General features: G+C 35.1%; 2 protein-coding genes across 2 annotated transcripts; one reads left to right on the forward strand and one right to left on the reverse strand.

The window, feature by feature from the left end:
* Positions 1-4,602: 4,602 nt before the first annotated feature.
* Positions 4,603-9,549, reverse strand: LOC142551592 (sugar transporter ERD6-like 6). The gene is made up of 18 exons (XM_075660902.1): positions 8,797-9,549; positions 8,212-8,274; positions 8,043-8,132; positions 7,894-7,953; positions 7,741-7,806; positions 7,599-7,664; positions 7,447-7,522; positions 7,034-7,098; positions 6,857-6,949; positions 6,600-6,680; positions 6,410-6,494; positions 6,279-6,325; positions 6,108-6,170; positions 5,971-6,030; positions 5,804-5,869; positions 5,645-5,704; positions 5,304-5,418; positions 4,603-4,878 (listed from the first exon to the last, which is right to left on the reverse strand). Exons 1-18 carry the CDS (start codon positions 8,986-8,988, stop codon positions 4,766-4,768), a joined length of 1,461 nt encoding a protein of 486 aa, XP_075517017.1. The 5' UTR covers positions 8,989-9,549; the 3' UTR covers positions 4,603-4,765.
* Positions 9,550-12,493: 2,944 nt separating this feature from the next.
* On the forward strand, positions 12,494-14,440 carry LOC142550734 (uncharacterized). The gene has a single exon (XM_075659806.1). The coding sequence runs from the start codon at positions 12,494-12,496 to the stop codon at positions 14,438-14,440; it is 1,947 nt and encodes a 648-aa protein (XP_075515921.1).
* The last annotated feature ends 1,106 nt before the right edge of the window (positions 14,441-15,546 follow it).

Here is a 15,546-nt window from a genome sequence, read left to right on the forward strand (position 1 = left end):
ATTGTGATCTTATTGAGTTCTCTATAATCTATACACTATCTCATACTTCTTTCTTCCTTATTCACAATCAGTACTGGAGTTCCTTATGGAGACGTACCCAGTTGAAATTGCTTCTTGTCTGGCAATTCTTGGAGTTGTTCCTTTGGCTCTTGGAGTTCAGTTAGCGTCATTCGGTAAGGTGCTTTCGAAATTGGTGCTGCACCAGGGACCAGATTAATTTCGAACTCAACTTCGCGGTCCGGGACTATCCCTGGGAGTTCTTCTAGAAAAATGTTCGGAAATTCTCGCATTATTAGGGTATCTTCCAGCTTGAGCTCAATTTTTTTCCTGCACTTCGTTCATCATTGCTAGGTAAACTTTTTTTTTTTTGCCTGATTTAATGGCTTTCCAAGTCTGGGAAGCAGAAAGAATGTATTTCTGTCTCTTGGCATTGCCATGATACCTTATTTCTTCTTGGTTCGCGTTTCGGAGTTTGAATTTTTTTTTTTTACTCCGGCAATCTGCTATTGCACTGCTCTTAGATAACCAATCCATCCATATGATGACGTCGAAATCTTACCAAAGTGCTTTGAATCAAGTCGGCACTGAATATATACGAATAGATGATGATTTTATTCTATCTTGAAATTATCACGATTACTATCTCAAAACTAAAAACCCATATAAAATCTTGGAACTTAATTCAATATCAATCTATACCCTATTGATTTAAATCCCAAAAATTATAACTCAGTCGTCAGAAAATAAAATCTTATTCAACCTTGTATAAATGAAATTAATCATCAATTAATGCTTTTGTTAAATCTTACTTGCACTAAACCTTACTTTCCTCAATATCCAGCAATAATCTCATAACTTATTTTATTCATATAAGATCGTAATCTACGAGTTATCCAAAATAATATAAATTACTTAAACCTTAAGATATTGTTTCCCAACTTCCTTTTAGACAAGGTAACCCAAAATTATACATATTTAAAGTTAACGCTTAGCATTCTTTAAGAACCCAAATTAATGTTTACACATTTAACTATTGCCCAAAATCAACTTCCATATTGGAATATCAAACTTATTATAACTCTTATCTCAGATTTTCACATACTAGTTTTTTTTTCTTCCCATAAATAATTTATTGTCCCCAAATCAAATATTTCACCTTAAATCAGAAGCTTAAGTCAACTTATCTCAGATAAGTACAATTCCAACAATATAGGTCAATATTAATTGTTTCCTTAATAAAATTCCATAAAAATCCGATAAGCACTACAAGAAACGCGTTGAACGAGATTTTTCGAGATATTTTCCAAAAATGAAAGTCTAGAGATAAACATATGGATTGAAAGAATTCGTCGAGAGGGTTTCAGAACAGTTGACAGAACCGAATTCGGAGTTTCCTACAAAAAAAATCGAAGGACGTATGCTGGCGGGTTGACTCGCTGACTCGGCCGGGTTGACTCGTCGGAGTATGGTCGGAGCAAATGCTTATGACGGCGAAGGGGTCAGGATCACAGAACCGGTGGTGGCACGGCAGGAATCGATAGGAAAACTACCTAATTTGGCAGGGAACTCGCGCAACTCGGTTAACTCAATGAAATTGGGCGTTTTCGATTGGGTGATCCGAACTCAAAATTGATTGTTGGTAAAAGTTACCCATGGATCATAGATTGGTTGGCTATAAGGAATTGAAAATCGGTGTAGGATTGGTAGGGTAATTGGACAAAATAATTTTCGGGTTAGGGTTCATACGCCAAATTCGTAGATCTGAAATTCCTGTTTCATCCGAACGCGAAATATGAAATTGTTTGAGGGCTTTTGTTCGTCTCATCGAGACGGTTCTAGATCTGGTCTCCGATCAAAGAAACACTACCGGAAATCGGCGAAAAACGCGGACGGCACGCGTAGGGGCTGTTTGGCCGAATTTTTTTTTTTTCGAAATTTAATTTTTTTTTTTGAAACTCGATTTTTCCCACTCGTATTATGAACCTGGCGGCTCTGATACCACTAAAATGTCACGCCCCGAAACTCGGGATTTGACACCGGCGTCGTTTAACAATCACACAATTGAAACAACCAGCCTCGTAGCATAGTATAAACCGAAATACCAGTTTATTAATCATAATCTCAAAAACCAAAGTCTTTACAACTGAAATAACTAATGAAATAAATGCGGAAACGTTTTTACATAAAACTTGAGTACCAAAATTCAGAAACCTCTTTACTAGCAACTCTCGAGATTAAAACAATTCACCAACCCCAAAATTGTTCCGATTCTTCTTCTTCAATCTGCTCTTCGGATTTATCTGGGAAGGTTGTAAGGGGTGAGTATTTTGGGAAATACTCAGCAAGTGGGGGCCGTTCGAGTACAACAAAACAACATGCAATTTCGAAATATACATACCATGCAAACATAATTCTTATCATGTGCGCATCATTAACCCGACACTGAGATTCATCTACTTTCAATGGTTTACTGATATCAGTCCCTAATTTTTACTCCTCTAAGGGGACGAGGCCGTATAGCGGTTATCTCCCCCACCGCGTAAGGGTACGTATGGTTGGGATTCCCACCCATATCAAGTTGAATTCTCACAGTGTCAAAACATTTATTCATGCAAAATATCGTAACCAGAATGGTGTAGAAGAAGAATTGTACTCGCCCGAATTTTTATAAAACCGAAAATATATGCATCGAAATTCAATAATTTAAAACAAGCCCACTTACCTTAAATTCTTGATGAAAAACGTAAAAAGGCTAGGGTTCTTCGAAATTCCTACTTCACTGGTTGGACGGCGGCAGGGCTTCGCTGCGCTCGAAAATTCCTAAGGAGACTAGAGCACAAATTTTCGAAAATTTGGTGTGATATGTGGTGTGATTTTCGAGTCTACAGGGCCCTCCTATTTATAGGGGTTGGCTGCTATCGTGATCGAGTGATATCGCGTTTGAATCTGAATCAAATCTTTATCGAGAATCGTGATCTATCCGTGATATAAATTCGAACTCTAAATCTTTTATCTCTCAATTTTCGAAATTCTCAAATATATACACTGTAAATTTCGAATTCTAGGGATTTTATTATCCTTTGCCTGATTTTTATCCCGGTATCTCCATATCAACTCAAATCTTAGGCATTTATCTGCGAAATTTCAAATAATAATATACACGATATTATTATTCACTCAATCTTGGTAAAATCTTACAAATCTCACATCCTCAAATGAGATAAATCCTGGTATCCAAAATATACTATCGTGATAAAACTTAAATGATAAAACTTAAAATTCTTGGATTTTACATTAAATGCCATTAAATGTTGTACGAAAACATTTAAGACGGTTTATCATTTTTAGTATGAACTGAGACTGATTGCTTTAATGTATTCTACAGGGTCCATTTTCGGCAATAAAGTTGAACCACTGAAAAGTCAAAAAGAGCCGTTCAGATTTTAACAGTTGGATAAAGTCTATATATATGGAGACGAAGCACTTTTCAAGAAAAAGAAGTTAAACGAATCTAAATCAAAGAATATCATTTGAGCATCGCTAGAACTTTCAGTCATCCCAAAAGCTCAACACTGAAAAAGCAGCACACGCTTCATTGCATACTCTTGATCATTGAGATCATATTGTGCTAGCTATTTTCGTTATATCTTCTCAAGCTATTCACTTCACTATTTCATTGATAGAAGAATTTGTAACTGGAAAAGAGTCTTTTCCAGAACTTAAGATCATTCAAGAAGTTGAGTTGTAAAACTAAGAGTTTCGATAGGCGAAGGGTAAGTCCTGCTGAAGTTGGTGTGTACAACTGTTGTACTGTATTCACCAAAGTCTTTTAGTGATATCCTTCTGGAAACAGAAGAAGGGGAGACGTAGAAGATTCATCTTCGAACTTCTAGAACCAAACCTTGTGCCATCTACTGTTTTTCTGTTTCACTATTTTTCACCTATTAACCAACAGATCGTTTCCGCACATTATCTTGTGATCTGCTGGTCTTTAAACTTGAACAAGAATCTGCTAGTATCTTTAACAGGACTCTAGCACATCATTCCGAAAAATCGGTTAAGTTTGCCGTTGAGTTTATTCAACCCCCTTTCTAAACTCAACCCCGATCCTCAACAGAGATGTTCGTCGTAAACTTAAAATATCATGATGTGTAATATTTCAATTAAATGCAAAAAAAAAAAAGGTATACGATATATTATTCAATCAAATAACTTTTTTTTTTGAGTCGTATTCGATCAAATAACTTTAGTTATAGCATTATTAAAATAATATTTTTTACAAAATCCAAAGTTCAAAATAATCACGTGTATATATAACAAAATATTAAATTCGAGGTTTAAAAAAATTTAAAAATTAATTTTCAGAAAAAAAAAATCAAAAAACCGATTCAGCTGATTGAATCTGTTTTTCCGGTTCGACTGATTTGATCGATTTTGATCATTAAAACGGTTTTTGAAAATATTTCAAACAAGATAAGTGACCGATTCCCGGTCGAATCGACCTGTTCGGCCTGATTTTGAAAACATTATCATTGACTAACATATACCGAACAAACATGATTCTCTTTTTTGTTTTAGACTTTTTAAAATATGTTTTTAGATGAAATAATAATATATCCAAATTCCAAAGTATGCCTGTCTAAAAAAATTTAACAAAACAAAATGGACTTGTCTCAAGCACGAATCGAAGTCGTATTAACTAAAGACAAAGGTACCCAACAGCAACAAAAATTTGAACATGGGAAAAAAAATCAAGAAGACATTATCATGTAAAAGAGAACTGGATTTCTTCCAAAGTTTTTCCTTTTGTCTCTGGTACCCAAATCGCCACAAATGCTAATGTGAAAAGGCTCACTATCATGTAAATAAAGAAAGTTCCTGCAAAAATGCACAAACACTTTAAATAGTTCCTCTTGAACAAATACAACTGGATCATATATATGCTACGGTAAATGGTAGACCTTAACCCTTTTAGGACAATGGGTTCATTACCAACTACATTGCTATTATCGTCTGTTTCGTTCCTCGTGCATCCACATAAACTTACTTAAATTATCATCGATATATTTTTAATTTTTAGTGGACCTTACATGTGATGATAAATGTATCTCTCTAGATTCATACGTAAGGTATTTTACCCACAGATATGGCGAAATTTCCCCACAAAGATAGATTAGGATTTGTTATGCCACACGAACACTAAAATTATATAACACTCTCCTCGTCCGTTGTACCAAACAGTACTCTAGTATTCGATGTGGAAACACACAACAATTGATATAATATGTCGGAAGGGAACGAACCTCCGCTGCTCCAAGCCAGAAGCAAAGGAGCAGTCATAGTAATGACCCATGAGACGAACCAGTTGGCCAAAGTTGCCACACTGCCGCCCAGACTTTTGATCTTAATCGGAAGAATCTGTCATGTAAATTAAATATGACTAAACAAATCCTATCAACAAAAAATATTCCAAGAAAACTAAGGTATGACTCAAGCTTCCATATCAAGAACTTGTAGAACTGGGATTTGGATCATGACACCATTTATTAATTTGACAAATGAAGCAAATTGAGTCTATAGCACAGGTGATGGAGAAGAGTGCCGTAATTTACGAGTATCCATACGATGGAGAAGAGTACCGTACCTCAGACATTATCAGCCACGGAATCGGCCCCATTCCAAGGGAAAAAGAGAGAATCATGCACTACATTGAAGTAAATAAATTGATTTAAACCAAGCAAGATTTTTATTTTTCAAAAAAATACTGATTAATGACAACTCATGAATCTTAACTAAGACATACCACCACCCCAACCACGGATAGGATTCCGAATATGTCATACAATGAAGAATCCTCTGCCACAAAGCCCTTAGAACAAGTTCAGATTGTAAAAGTATCAAACATATGCATATCAGGAAAACATAAACAATGAACGAGCGATAGATGTATGAAACGAATAATAACATTACCTTAACAAAGAACGAGACGGAAACTAGAAAAAGACTAATCGCCATGCCTGAAGAGGATACCTGTAAAATATACCTCCATATTCTCATATAATCTGATAACTTTTTATACCTTAACATGTTATTTCAAACAAACTTACGAGTAGAAGAACCCTACGGCCTGCCCTGTCCACCAACCAAGTAGAAATTGCGGTAGCTATAACCTGAGAATGCCATATTTTAAATCTTCTTAAGAGTTTGTTAAAGCTAGCATTGTTATTTATAACATTTGTATGAGAAAAATAAAGTACATAACAATTTTAAAGCTTCACCTGAATAGTTCCAACACCAACTGTTGCAGCATTGCTCGAAGAAATACCTGTTTATACAAGGTAACATAACAGGAATTTTAATCTATTATTAGTTTTTTTTTCCGAAAAAAAAAGAGGTAACTTCTACCCACCAGCTGATTCGAAAATGGTAGCGGAATAGAAGATAACACCATTAGCTCCGGATAGCTGTTGGAGTAGAAGTAATCCGATTCCTATCTGCGGGGAAAAAAGAACCAAAAGGAGAAGTGTGGCAAGCCATGTTTAAGAACAGGATGAAAAATTAACATAGGAAAATGAGACACCTTGAGGAAGAAATCATACCATTAGGGGTAACCAATATCTTCTCAATTTGAGGTCTGTGAAACGAAGCGCTGTTCTTCTGCCTGTTGAAGCAACAGATCTCTACAACCCCAAAAAGTTAGTATCATTAAAATCTCATTTTTAAACTGTTCGAGAAAATAATTGCTGTATCTCAGATGGATATGGATGATACATAATGAATCAAATAAAAAGCAATGCTATAGGAGGAAAAAAAACATCTGTTCCGGGTCTGATAAAAATAATGAGAGGATATTTACTTTGATTTCATTTACTTCAAGCGTAATATCAGTGTCGAATCCCCGAAGAACTTGTAGAGAGGCTTCAAAATCATCAGTCATTCCCATTTTAGCCTAATTTTCACGAAGAATATATAAATCAGTACTTGTATTGGAGATAACAGGAAATTCGGGATCGATACTTTTTTGTAGCCTCACCAACCACCGAGGAGATTCCGGAATGAAAAAGAGGCCAGGTATCAAAATTAGGCAAGGTAATGTTCCTGTAAAAGTAAATGGATACTAATCACTCTCAGAAATCTTTGCTGAAACTTTGACACCAGACAAGTAGTTTTTAAAACGTGAAAATCTTGAATCTCCGGTTGTTATTTTGCTTTGGTAAACACATAAGCAATTGGATCATAAAACATGATTATGGATACAAACTAAACTTAAAGTTGAATATGTATAATTACAGATTTCAATCTGTCCAAGGAACCATAATCATAAATTAAAAAGGAACAAAACCATCAAAGTGACAATGCCACAAGCACCAAAAATCATATGATACACCTCATTAAGCTGAACAAATTGAAAGTTAATATGAACTTTCACCGGTTCCGTTGAATTACCTAGCACTGCAAGCAATCTCCAATCAACAAATAGTCCCAATAGATATGCTAACAGGATTCCAATTGTCACTGATAGCTTTGCAACAAAAGAAAGTTGAGTTAAAACTTGTGGTGAGATGGATCTAAATGATAAGACAGTTCGATTGACGTACCTGGTTCACCGAGCCAAGCGCTCCTCTAAGATTTTGAGGTGCTATCTCAGCAATATATACAGGCACCTAAATCAAATATATAAAGTTAAACCAATCATAATTTTTCTCAACACTAGAATCACTACCACTTTTTGGTGCTTACCGTGTAAGAGATTATACCCACACCAAATCCTTCCATCAATCTTCCCATGTAAAGAAAGGACAAATCCTAATGCAAAAGGAAAAACATAACAATTATACCTCAATGCCGAATAAGAACAAAAAATAGATGGTGTAAAAATGTAGGATGTCTCACTCGGCAAAACGAGATTGAAAGCCAACCGATGATGTTAGGTACAGCAGCAATCATTAAAGACTGCAAATTAATGAACAGGATCAGGTCTTTCACACCATCAAGAAATAGAAATGATTATATATATCGAAGACAAATGACATATCTCATACCCCTTTTCTCCCTATGTACTCGGCAATTTGACCACTAGCTATAGCACCGACCATAGCGCCCACATTGGATAAAGAGCCGAATAAGGAGAACTGTTTCAATTACATTGTTAATCATCCAAATTGAGAGCTGCTGATAAAATAATGGCAAGAAAGGTCGAGAAACACTAACCTGTGAGACTGTAAGGCCGAGATCATCACTAATGGCTGTCTGTGTTGGTGAAGAATAACCACACTACATAACCAAGAAACAGATAATTAATTCAGTAAAAGGTATGTTGCACATAAGGAATCAGTAATTATCTTCTAGTAGGGGAATCTCAAATTCAACATCAAAGTAGCAGTTCAAGAAACTCGTGGTATGATGGTCGATACAAAATTTTTTTCTGATGCATTTCTAATTCTAAGGTGTAATCACCTTTTTATAATACTTAGCACAAGAAAAATACATGCGTTCATGTGAAAATTTAATATGTTTGTCCGCCACAGTACAGCACCTCTCCAATGAGCAACTTAAAGAATCGCAAATATCTCAATAAGGAAAAAGTCAAGTCTATTTAGTTCAAACACACTAAAACACAGTCTTCCCACGTAAGACCTGGTCCCAATATCCACAAGATATCAAAATCGCAGCATATTCCAACAAGTATCAGTTTACTTAAAATCAAATTTCGAATCACACACTCGCAAATCGCAATCATAGCATATTTGTACAAACATTTCGAAAAAAATGAAAATGACAGAACCATAATATTACTGTGAAACCAAACTGAACAGGACCCAAAGCCACGATCAAGACACACGCCAAGACCGAGACAGAGCTGTCCCTAATAGCTTGAGAGCCCATCAAACTAGATTGCCTCGAGCCCATCCTGTACCAACTCCCAGTGTGCAGAAATGGCTTCCTCAGATCCCCTCTTCCATCTTCTACCTCGTCCCTTGAACTCATCCTCTCCCTTTTCTTGTTACCTTTTCTTCCTCTTTTTCCACTTAAGTCAATCCTATAAAATGAAAACCGTATTTGAAAAATCAGATCAAGAGTCGTTCGTTTTGCACATGGAATGTCCACGGACCAGTTTTATTTCCAAGAAAATGAGAACCCGGTTCAGGAAACTGATCAAGAATTTCGTATTTCCAAGAAAATGAGATCCCAGTTCAGGAAACTGATCAAGAATGATTCTTTTTCGCACATGAAATCGACAAACTGTCCTTTTCTCAAGAAACGAGTACCCAATTTCAGTAATGAACAAAACAAAACATAAAAAAGATCAAGAAACGCTCATTCTGATCATAAAATCAAGAACTATCGTGCCACGGATTCACGAAGTAGTAATAAATCCTACTTAAAAAGAGTCGTGTCTACCTATCATCTGTCTAAGGTGGACAAGAATTTTAAATAAGACAATATTTTGGTTGGTCAACATGAGATTTTGTGAGCTCGATGCATGATTCTGTTCAAGGAAAAAGACAATATATCCAGATTAAGATTATTTAGCTCCTCCAAATAAATGTAAATTATTAGCGCCATTAATATGATTGGACCATGAAACGTTTCATTGATATTTTCAGTAAAATAACATCGGAAATTTTATTTTTTTAGTACAGTTAATACAATTACTTGGAACGAAGATGAGGTGAGGATTATATTTTATTAACGTGAAAATTTTGGATTCCCTTAAAATTGTCGTAGCTTTGATATTGTTGAAATTCTAAATTTTTTTTAACCATGATTTAAAATATTTTGTACATCCAATCATAAGGCATATATAACAAGGGGAACATGACAAATTATATTATTTTCAGCCAAATATTATAAAAGAAATTTGAAGTGGTAAATTTTTGTGAAATTAACATTTAAGCTGATATTTATGTTTAAAAAATGTATACGATCTGTATCACGAATCAACCAATTATAAGATCATATGACAAGAAAATTATTCTTCGCGTGATTGGATTCACGGTTCTATTTTCCAATTTTTTTTTTTTCCATTTTTAAATTAATCGTTTTAATTTAGTTTTGTTTTTTACCATCCTTTTTTTTATTTATGCATATATATCTATATTTGGTTGGGTACCTCATAAACGTCGCAACATATTCGCGAGAATATTTTGTGAAATGTCAGACTGGTTGTTTCCTCACACACCTTTTCGAAGCTCAAAAAACTTGATGCAGTAAATGATTCCCTCAACATTCGCAATAACATCCTCCGAAGCATTTAAAAAAAAAAAAAAAAAAAGCGGATCTGGTGCGGAAAGTGCGCACGATAGTGTACATGATAACAACATTCAATATATGTATGCATGTTGAGATTGAAAGAGATCTTGAAATATAAGAGCAACGTCAAACGATAGAATCAACAGTGTCGACATGATAAAATTCTCAAAAGTTAAACTAATTATAGATGACATAGAAAGATCATAAGGTAATCAACCAAAATAGTCCAAATTTAGAAGATAATTCAAGTTGGGAAGGTGGTGGTATAGAGACTAAAAGAAAAAAATGCCAAACATTTAAACTTAACCAAAATCATAAGATCATTAGATTGGTGGAGTCGTTACTGATATACTACAATGAATATATCATCCTCACATATCAAATCATCATAATTGGCAGGGGGCGGAGGCATGTACTTGTTTATCCAGGCTTTAGCTCGATGACCCAATTTTTTTTAAAAAAAATGTATATATAAATTTTGTATAATTTTGGAATAATACGATATTAGCCCGGATAGATCAATTTAAAATATTAGAAGATACTAGAGTTTAAAATTCCAGCCGGGCAGAGCCATATTTCTGGCTCCGCCCCTGATAATTGATAACATGATTTTTTTAAAAAAAAAAATAATTATTTAATTGAATGTACCTTGAGATGATATTGTTGTTTGTCAGAGGAAGACCGAGCAAAACCGTGGAGTCCAAATGAGATGTTTAAGCAAAAGAAGTAAACATATAATTTGAAATAGAGAAAAGCTCAATAGAATGAAGACGAAACATCAGAAAAAAGTACAAAGCTAATAGAGGCAAAAGTGTCAACTTTGAAAATTTGTGAGACGGTCTCACGAATCTTTATCTGTGAGACGGGTCAACCATACCGATATTCACAATAAAAAATAATACTCTTAGCATAAAAATTAATATTTTTTTATTGATGACCCAAATAAGAGATTCGTATTACAAAATACAATCCTTGAAATCGTCTCACATAAGTTTTTGCCTTAATCATATTATATATAACAAGCAAAGCCATAAACTAACAGCGATTCTAATGAATCCATAAAAGCATGTACAGACAGCAGGCGAGGAAGACGAGTGAAGAAGCGTTTCTTCCGTGCTCTTTAAGGAAACGACACGAGGAACTATCCGTCTGTGTGATGTTGTTGGTGGGCCTTTGTAGAGAGTCTCCGCGCGGTGAAGCTCATCAACTATTTTTTATTTTTATTTTCAAAATTAATTTTTATATTCATTCAAATAAACGAAGAGATCTCAGATAAAATTATTTTTGTTATTTTATTAAACACTACTAATTAAATTCTGATTTTCAACGTCATGTCAACATCACATCAAAAAAAACTTCAAAAAAAAAAAAAAAACACCCCGTACAATAATTTAAATTTGACAACATAAAATACAAAAATCGCAAAATGATAAATAAATTATACCATCGGTGTTTTTCTCCTTCTATTAATATTAATTGATACTAGGATCAGACAACAAAATATGAGAAAGAAATGACTTTTGTATTTTTTTTATATACAAACTCATATGAGATGGTCTCGTGAATCAATTTTATAAAAAGAATATTCAAGCATACTCGAATCATGAAAAATATTATTTTTTATGTTAAAAATATTACTTTTCGTTGTTGATATACACCATGTCGACCAGTCTAACAAATATATATCCGTAAAACCATCTCTTATTCGTTTTTTAATGTAAAATTTATATACACAGCACATCAAAATATTTCAAGATAGTTTAATGTTGGTTTCAAATTATCACAATAATTCAAAAAAAATTAATTTAGCATAGACCAAAAAATCTAAATATAGACAAAAAAATAGAATTTTTTTTTTTTGAGTTGGAAGAAATGAAATCTCGTCTCAAACTTATGACTTTGACGTAGAAGAGCTACAAATCATGAGCAAAAATCAGAACTTCTATGTACGATAAAATCGATAACTAGATATCCATATGCTAGGATTAGCCAGCGTCAACTATTAACATAGATAATAACGAAAGCATACCCTTTTTTACACTATCCCCAAAATGAGATTAGGATATTCATCGAATATCTGCGAATCACCTCTCATAAATTCCGTATTATTCCTAAAAGAGACAATTTTTTACCTTAAAGTTTCAATCACTGCTTCTTTCTTTCTTTCACTATATATACATAGAATGAAACATAACGCTATATTACACCAAAATATTATATTATAATAATAATAAGTATAATGAATTACGAAAATTATGACCCATGTTTCCCCGACCAGCCCGTGGTGGATCTCTACCTCCGCACTTGGGCCAATCTTCCGGCATTCCACCTGAAGCCTGCTTTCATATGGGTCGACGATGCCCCGGCCCCGACGGGTTCTTCCTCAAGCATGACATACGAGCAGCTGAACACCTCAGTGCAATGTGTTTCATCAAATCTGCTGCAACGTCAGTTGCGAAGGGGTGACACTGTTGTCATTTTATGTGACCCGGGCCTGGAGCTTGTTGAGGTCATATTTGCTTGCCAGCGGGCAGGGCTTACGGCTGTTCCTACCACACCTCCACACCCTTCCTTTGCTGGTGGAAATCACCACCACCTGGTGAGAGTTCTGTCTCAAACAAAGCCTAAGGCAGCCGTAGCGGCGAAATGTTACATAAACCGCGTTAGGGAGTACGTGTCTTCGAACTCCTCTTCTTTTAACCGGCTTTCTGAACTTCTGCAAATGATCGAATGGATCCCCGTGGAGGAAATAAAGGGGCAGACTCATCAGAAGGAGAGTAACGGGCAATGGGATTTTTCGAGATATAGTGGCTGTAAGGCGGATGATATTTACTTGATTCAGTACACTTCTGGTGCGACCGGGGTTCCTAAGCCGGTTCTCGTTACTGCTGGTGCGGCAGCGCATAATGTGAGAACAGCAAGAAGAGCCTATAATCTTCACCCGAATAGTGTCATCGTTTCTTGGCTGCCTCAGTACCATGATTGCGGCCTAATGTTCCTGTTACTAACAATAGTATCTGGTGCAACATGCGTGTTAACGTCTCCTAAATCTTTCATAAACCGGCCTGGGCTTTGGTTGGAGTTGATTTCTGAGTACAAGGCGACTTGCACGCCGGTACCGTCATTCACTCTGCCACTCGTTTTAAAACGTGGAGGTGTGGGAAAAGGGAGTTCTCGTATAAGCCTAGAGAGCATGAAGAATTTGATCATCATCAATGAGCCCATATACAAGGCTTTGGTAGACGAATTCGTGGATGCTTTTGGCCCTTTTGGGCTGAAACCCTCCTGTATTTCTCCATCCTATGGCTTAGCAGAGAACTGCACTTTTGTTTCAACGGCTTGGAGAAGTGGAGATGATGAAAAGTTGCCAGTTTACAAAAGCCTCTTGCCTACTGCAAGACTGAATTTTTCTGTAGAAGAAGAAGCAGAAGAAATTCAAATCATAATAGTGAATCAAGAAACACATGAGCTAGTTAATGATGGAGTTGAAGGAGAGATTTGGATTTCTTCTCCAAGCAATGCCTCTGGATACCTTGATCACCCCTCCTTAACACGCGAAGTGTTCAACGGTAGACTCAAAAACATTAACACAGCTGGATGCTTTGTAAGAACAGGGGACAGAGGAATTGTGATAGGAAAAGAGAGGTATCTATTCGTGACTGGACGCTGCTCAGACATCATCAAACTCGAAAATGGTCAAGAAATTCACCCTCATTACATAGAGACAGCGGCCTATAACAGCTGTCTGAATCTCATTCGAGGAGGTTGTGTTGCAGCATTTGAAGTTGCAAGACAAATAGTCCTTGTAGCAGAGGTGCAAATAAGTGAAGGGGAGCCACTTTTGTTCATGAAAATGAGTGAAATGATCAGAAAAGAAGTGAAGAATAAAGAGAACTTGGAACTCGGATGGGTGGTTCTTGTCAAGTGTGGGAGTCTTCCCAAGACTACTTCTGGGAAAATTCAAAGATGGGCAGTTAAGAATAAGTTGGTAGAGGGTAAATTGAAGGTTGTAATGAAAATGGAGTTCGAGGCCAATGGTAATAGTTTATTGTTTAAAAGAATAATAAGGGAAAACGCAGGGGAAAAAGAAGGCAAAGAGAAGAAAGTTATGGTGGAAGGAGGAGAAGGGATCATGCTTGAAACTAAAACTTATAGAAACCATGTTTCTTTGCTCTCTGCTATGTAGGAATCTGCAAGTTTTACCTGTTCTATATCCATGTGTGTGTATGAGTGTGATGCATTTTAGGTAAAAATGTAAGTTTTACTTCGAAATATTAATTTAATAATGATTTGAGTCGATATGCTTAACTTATAATGTCGTGATTATGTGATTTTCAACCTATCTTGCTTCTTGGATCAACCTATCTTGTTTCTTGCAACATTTAAAAAATTTGAGTGCAACATTCGAAAAGCATAGTGATATGCATGTCTATTATGTAGGTTTTCTGGTTTTGTAGACCTAACTTGGATCGAAACTTTGTGGATTTAGGCTATATACTTTCTATTTGAAATGCTTGTTGATAATGACACTCTATTTGAATTGTATGTTTTTTTTTATCGGTTCTACTTCCATGATCTTTGAATTGATGTCTTTATAAAGGTTAAACAGTTCATGGTATAAATATAATAGACAACGAAATAAAAGACAGTAACTTTTATCCATTGCAAAATCGTTGTTTTAGAAAATAAAAAACAACATATTTTATCTATCGTAAAACTGTTGTCTTAAACTATAAAAACAAAGGTTATTATGCGTCCCAAAACCATTGTCTTTGTGTTAAAAAACAACAGTTTTTATCTGTCGCAAGACATTTGTCTTCGACTAAAAAGAAAACGATTTTTATCCATTATTTTTACGTTTACTTTTACCAAAACAACTTTCAACAACAGTTTTTTTACACAAAGACATTTGATAAAATCCGTTATCGTTGACGGTTTTTCTTGTAGTGGTGTATAAAATTTTAGGCACAAATAACAAAAATTATATTGAATCACACTGCGTCGATGAAATATAAAATTTTGAAGAGTAAGACGAAACACATTGACCATCATGCATGTTATTGTTATTGTTATTGTTATTGGTATTGTTATTGTTGAACTCGAGATATCGCCCCTTTGTTGAGATATTGATGCCACGAGTCATGTTTTTTAGTGCTGAGATAGTGCTATTTTTTGTTGGGTCGTTAAGGTATTTTGATGTGGGTTTTTTTTAAAAATAATATATTTTTAAAACTTATTTATTAAAATATAACAGATTCTAAAACATTATGAAAATATGACAATCCGGAGTTT

This window comes from Primulina tabacum, chromosome 7 (genome assembly GCF_025594145.1).
Source record: "Primulina tabacum isolate GXHZ01 chromosome 7, ASM2559414v2, whole genome shotgun sequence".
Lineage (NCBI taxonomy): Eukaryota > Viridiplantae > Streptophyta > Magnoliopsida > Lamiales > Gesneriaceae > Primulina > Primulina tabacum.